This window comes from Acipenser ruthenus, chromosome 2 (genome assembly GCF_902713425.1).
Source record: "Acipenser ruthenus chromosome 2, fAciRut3.2 maternal haplotype, whole genome shotgun sequence".
NCBI lineage: Eukaryota > Metazoa > Chordata > Actinopteri > Acipenseriformes > Acipenseridae > Acipenser > Acipenser ruthenus.
In genome coordinates, this window is record NC_081190.1 from 68,131,486 (window position 1) to 68,137,485 (window position 6,000).

Genomic DNA, 6,000 nt, shown 5'->3' on the forward strand with positions numbered 1-6,000 from the left:
GGGGTACTGTTTTAATTCTGGAAACTGTGTTGTGTGTTTTATTTTTAATCTTTTGGTTTTGCTAAATTGCATTGCCTTTTATGTTTTACGCAGTTCTGTGCATGGATAACATTTAGATGTTGTTTTGCTGTTATGTTGTTAATGGGAATTTTTATAATACATACCGGATTTAAAAGTATGTACTGTATTACAGTTAACGTGTTGTCTCTAGTTTTGGCAAGTGATATTTTCAGAATCATATCGTTCTGAATTAAAATACCACTGTTGAAAATATAGTACTGTACCAACAAAACCCATACAGTACATCTAAATGGAAGCCTGCTTATTTTAAAACACAGTCCTTTCAGATATGTGTTTTTGCTATTGTATCTTTTTTGTGTTCCCTGAAAAATGGACAAGTGTTGGAACTGGCCAAAATAAAATAATCAGATATGCGACACACGCTTTTAACCATCACTGAATTCTTAATTTTTAGTTATTCAATAAAATGTTTGTCTGTTTGAATGGTATTGGAAGGATCCAGTTTTGTATGAAGCCAAAGCTCCCTTCCAAGTACGAAATGTAACCATTACCGTATGGGTTTTTACCTCCTAAAGACCCCGAAACCTAAAAAAGATATATCAAAGCTGCTCGCAGAGGCTGTGATGCAGTCATGCGACTGTATAATCCCATGTTGCAGCACTGCGCTCACAGTTCTCCGTGCCATTTTTCCTTCAAGCCTGCTACAGTCATGGATGCAGCGACCTTGAAGGTTAATGGTTACATTGCTGTTTCAGGGAACCATCTGCAGTATTACAGAGAGACTACTCACTGCAGTTTAAGCAGTCCCCCTCCCATTCAGGGTGTGACTGGAACATCACTCACAAACCCACAGGACGCCGCGGTGGTGTCTCAGGAGGTAGGTAGGAGGTAGCGTATGAGTTCTGTGTCTTGCCATTTGGCTTCTCCTTAGCTCCCCATATTCCATGCACTTCTCGAAGTGCAAGGAAGCTATCCTGGCTCCTTTTCAGTGCTCAATTATGTGGACAACTGGCTAATTTTGTGTTCAGTCTTCAGAACAGACACAGGCCCACACAAAACTTGTCACCAGCCACCTTTAACGGTTGGGTGACTTCTGGGCTTGATGGCAGCAGCTTCCCAGACCCTTCTACTGGGTCTTCTCCACATGCGCCCTCTACAGGTCTGGTTCAACAGCACATTTTTCAGCCCGCGTTGAACCACAACCGCCTATTGACTGCGTCTCGTCACTGTCTAAAGGCGCTCTCTCGGGGAAACAGCCTGCCCATCTACGCCTCGGGAGATCGTCACCACAGACGTGTCCAGCCTGGGCTGGGGCGCTGTATGGAAGGGCATGGGGACACAAGGTGTGTGGAACTCCCCTTGGCAGGGTCTCCACATCAATGTTTTGGTGCTGCAGGCAGTTCAGCAGGATTTTTCGTGTGCTTTTCCGTACAGCCAACACAACAGTGGTGACACATGAGAACCTCCTCTCACTGCGGGCAGTACATTTGCCCTGGGTGATCAATTGAGAGTGCCCAGCACCTTAGAGTGGAGGCTTTATCCTGAGGCGGTGAGCCCCATTTGGGATAAGTTCAGGAGACCAGAGATAGGTCTCTTTGCCTACCCAGAAGTCAACCCACTATCCCCCCCTGGTTCTCCATAATAGGAAGTGGGGACCCGCTGGCAGTAGATGCCTTGGCACACATGTGGCCGAGGCAACTGTTATATGCCTTCCCACCATTCTCCTGGTCCTGCTGTGTCTGGAGGAAATCTGGCAGAACCTGTCCAAGGTGCTCCTAGTAGCTCTTTATTGTCCCAAGAGACTCTGGTTTTCAACCCTGATGCAGCTCCTGAGTGGCCAGCCTTGGAGACTGCCCAAGCACCTAGACCTGCTCAGTCAGGCACCGGGAACTATGGCATCCCAACCCATCAGACCTGCAGCTCTGGGTCTGGCCCCTGAATGGCTGCATTTGAGTCATCGGGGTCTGTCCAATAGGGTTATTGACACCAAAATGTCAGAGCAGCGTCCTCTCGTTACTAGTACGGGTACAAGTGGTGCATCTTTGAGACGTGGTGCCTGCCACGTGGGTTTGACCCCACTACCTGTCCCATGGCAGCTATGCTGCTGTTTTTGTAGGACCTTTTTGACAAGGGGAATTCGCCCGCCACGTTAAAGGTCTATCTGGCAGCCATTTCGGCTTGCCATGCCACCTTTCCAGTCTGACAGAGCGACAGCTCCATACACTCTGCCCAGTGCGCTGGCATACTACGTTGACAGGAAGAAAAGTTGGAGGCAGTCCAAACAATTTTTTGTCTGCTATGTCCCATGGTCAAGCCCTATCTAAGCAGCAGCTGTCCAAGTGGATAGCAGACACAGTCAGGACTGCCTATGAGTTGGCCAACTTGCCCCCTCCAGAAAAGCTCACTGCCCATACCACCAGGGGCATGGCAACTTCGTGGGCTTTATTCCAGGGGGCATCTGTCAAGGATATATGCAATGCAGCGGTGTGGGCTACTCCCCAAACCTTTACTAGGTTCTACAGACTGAATGTTGTGGATCCTCAAAACCCTGGCTTTGGAATGTTAAGGGTGGAGTGTTAAAGGTGGCTTTCAAGTTGACCCTTTCAACACAGGCACAGAGGTGAGTTTCTCCCTCAATTTTTTAGCCCTACTTGTTACTGGGGTTCTGTATGGTAACGCACAAGGCAGCCTCTCGGCTTAGGCTTGTAGCATTCCAGTTCTTCTGCAATATTTCCTTTGCGACGGCTTCGGTACACTCCCCCATATGGTAATGGTTACATTTCATACTTGAAAGGGATCGTTAGGTTATTATCATAACCCTGCTTCCCTGAAATAGAAATGTAACCATTAACCTTCAAAGTCGCTGTATCCATGATTGCAGGCATGAAGGAAAAGTGACGTGAAGATCAGTGAGCACAGTAATTTTATGCCCTCAGGGGCGGGCCATGAATGCGTCACAGGCTCTGCAAGCAGCTTGGTATATCTTGTTCAGTTTTCGGGGTCTTTAGGAGGTAAATACCCATACGGTAATGGTTACATTTCTATTCCAGGGAACCAAGTAACTAATGTTTCATGAATATTAAATGCATAATAATGCAATTACAAAAAATCATATGGATAATTTTAAAGAGTAAGCAACTTCACATTTCAGTTTATTTTTGTTAATTTCTCTTCACAGTCATTGTGCAATTACTTCTTATTGCAATGACTTAGATGCCGTGTTTTCTTAATTTTTGGGGGCAATGAAAATGCAGTTGGAAGCTACTTCCTCTTACCACTTGCATGGAGAACCTGTGCTCCTGGTAGATGTAGGTCATGGTGACCTACCTTTTCATAATACTGATAGTTTTGTATTTACAGGCCTTGATGGGAGGTGCATGTTACTTGCACACATGTTAGCCATGTTCTTTGTTCCAAGCTGCACAATCACTCATTGAATTGTTTTGTTTTTCTTTCCTTTTTAAAGTGACTTCTTCCAAAGAACCGGGGTGGCTGGAAGGAAAACTTGATGGAAAAAGAGGACTTATTCCAAAAAACTATGTTGAGCTTCTATAGCCAAAACGCTGGAGATATTGCGGTATACATGGTATCCATGATCTTCAATAGTGACCCCCCCCCCCCCCCTTTTTTTTTCTTTGACTCACTTTTGCATATATTGATATGCTTTCAAACACATGACTAGAACAATGTGTTTCCCCACTGCAGAACTGCCAAATATAAATACCGTGTTGTCTTATGTCAGTCTTAAAATAAAGAGCAGCTTTGAAGAAATAAAGGTTGGAATATAGAGAAAATATATAGAAGCATTTTAATGTTTTTAAAAAATAAATATATCTTTTAATCAGTGTAACATTTTAGCATAATCATTATTCTTTCTCTTTTGAGAATTATTTGTAAAGATGTAGGTAAGAATTATTTTAAAGTCTGTAATGTTGTGCATTGGTTTATCTTGCTTGCTTGTCTGTATATCTACCATATTTGTTTCACTGGATCAGAGTGCAGCTACTACACAAGACATACATGTCACAAGCTGTAAGGACAAATCTAATTATAAATCTACTTGCATTGTAAGGTTGTTCTAGTTAGTGAGCTAGATGCTGGTTGAGTTGATTTGAGCTCAAAACATTTTTGTTTATATATATATATATATATATATATATATATATATACATTTCAAAGAAAGTCAGTCTCAACATTCAGGTCTTTTTTGTATACAGTATTTTGTATTGCAATGTTAAGTTGTTTAAAATATACATGTTAAATCCAAATCTTGTTTTTCACAAAATTGCAAAGCAGCAGCTACAGTATTTGCAAAGTGCGAATTCATTATCAGATTAAAAAGTGCTGATTCATGACTGGATGATTTAGCACAGACAATACATGGGGGTTTTAGTATGATGTACCTGGTAAGTTCACTAGTTTACTTCCACACAAAGGGACCCCCCCGCCCCCTTTTCATAAGTCCCTATTCGCAATATATTTATATTGGTATCTTCTGGTTTCGTGCACAGAATTTACGACTCAATATAAATTCATGCGAAGCTCCAGTTTGGGAACTTAGGCTATTGATTTGCATGATTCCTGTGGTACCACACAAATTAACATACTATTTTTGATGTTCACTTAAGCTCTGTAGTTCTTTTTATTCTTTTTTGTGGGCTCGCATCAGAGATAATTGTTGGGATATTGTTAATGCACAGCAACTGGTGTAGTTTGGATTTTGTAAATGCACACAGGGCACTTCTTGCACACAACGACTGCTGTTGAGACACAATGATTTGTTGGGGGTTTGTTTTTTTTAAACTGCTGTTCTTACTGGTGTGTGTTTTTGAATTGAACTTTTAAATTAAGAAACTGTACATGTGTTACATTTCAAATTTGTTGCTGATGAATAAATAAATACAAAAAAGTACTTTTGAAAGTCTTGGAAAACGATTAATTGTGACAAATAAATGTATGTGTTTGTGATATGATTTCAGACCCTGTTTTTTCAACAACGTGGTCAGCAGATGGTATATCAGTCTTTTATGCAAAGGATACATTCAATCTTATTTTTCAACCTCTGTTAGATTCAGTTCCATAATGCTGGTAAATGTATTTGTACCATATTATCTTGAATATAAGCATATGGTCCTATGTGAGAGAGAATGCTTTTTCACCCTTTTTCTTATGCCAGTTTTTATTCAAGTATTTATGCACATCTTTTTTAAATGTACCTATATCTGCGTATAAGTTCAACCTTGAATATACCCTTAAGCGTATGTTATATTGTTTAAAATGTATCGCACTACATGTGAATACAATAAAATGTTGGAACTAGAACTGCCAGGCAGTTTTATGGCTGCCAAGCTCAGTACCAGTTGGAGATTTGGGCAAGATGTAGCATTGCAGCACAAGTGTCAGCAACTGATCAGTTTTATGGAGCAATTTCAATTCACAATACTGCATTAGTTAATTATCTTACGATTCTTTATAACTTTAAACACCATAGTAACCATAACCCTATGTACACACTGTAAGGAGTTATAAGCTAATTTTACATTTAACCTTAGAGAGGTCAAAGGTCATGATCAAGGTAATTTTTGAATGGAGCATATATGGGTTCCTAAATGTGTTGTGTAGTAACCTTAACCCTATGTGCACTGTAAGGAGTTATATGCTAGTTTTACATCGGACCTTAGAGAGGTCAAAGGTCACAGGCAAGGTGATTTTTTTGGATATAGCATTTATGGCTTTCTATCTGTGTTGTATAGTAACCATTAACCTATACACACTCTGTAAGGAGTTATAAGTTAGTTTTACATTTTAACTTAAGGAGAGGTCAAAGGTCACAGGCAAAGTAATTCTTGGATAGAGCACATATGGTTTCCTTTATGTTTTCCATATAAGCTAGTTTTACATTTGACCGAAGATTTTGAAAGGTTTTTAAAGAAATACGTCAGGTGGCCATATTGGTTTACACACAAACAGCATTTTTGG

The 6,000-nt window shown here is 40.9% G+C and overlaps 1 protein-coding gene across 3 annotated transcripts in view; it reads left to right on the top strand.

The window, feature by feature from the left end:
• LOC117409087 (rho GTPase-activating protein 10-like) overlaps positions 1-4,994 on the top strand; it is a 97,585-nt gene extending 92,591 nt beyond the window's left edge. For all 3 annotated transcript variants that reach the window (XM_034014705.3, XM_034014706.3, XM_034014707.3), the window contains one exon: positions 3,488-4,994. In XM_034014705.3, the coding sequence (XP_033870596.1) occupies positions 3,488-3,576 (89 nt within the window). In that variant the 3' untranslated portion in view covers positions 3,577-4,994. The remainder of the gene's footprint in view (positions 1-3,487) is intronic.
• Positions 4,995-6,000: the final 1,006 nt, after the last annotated feature.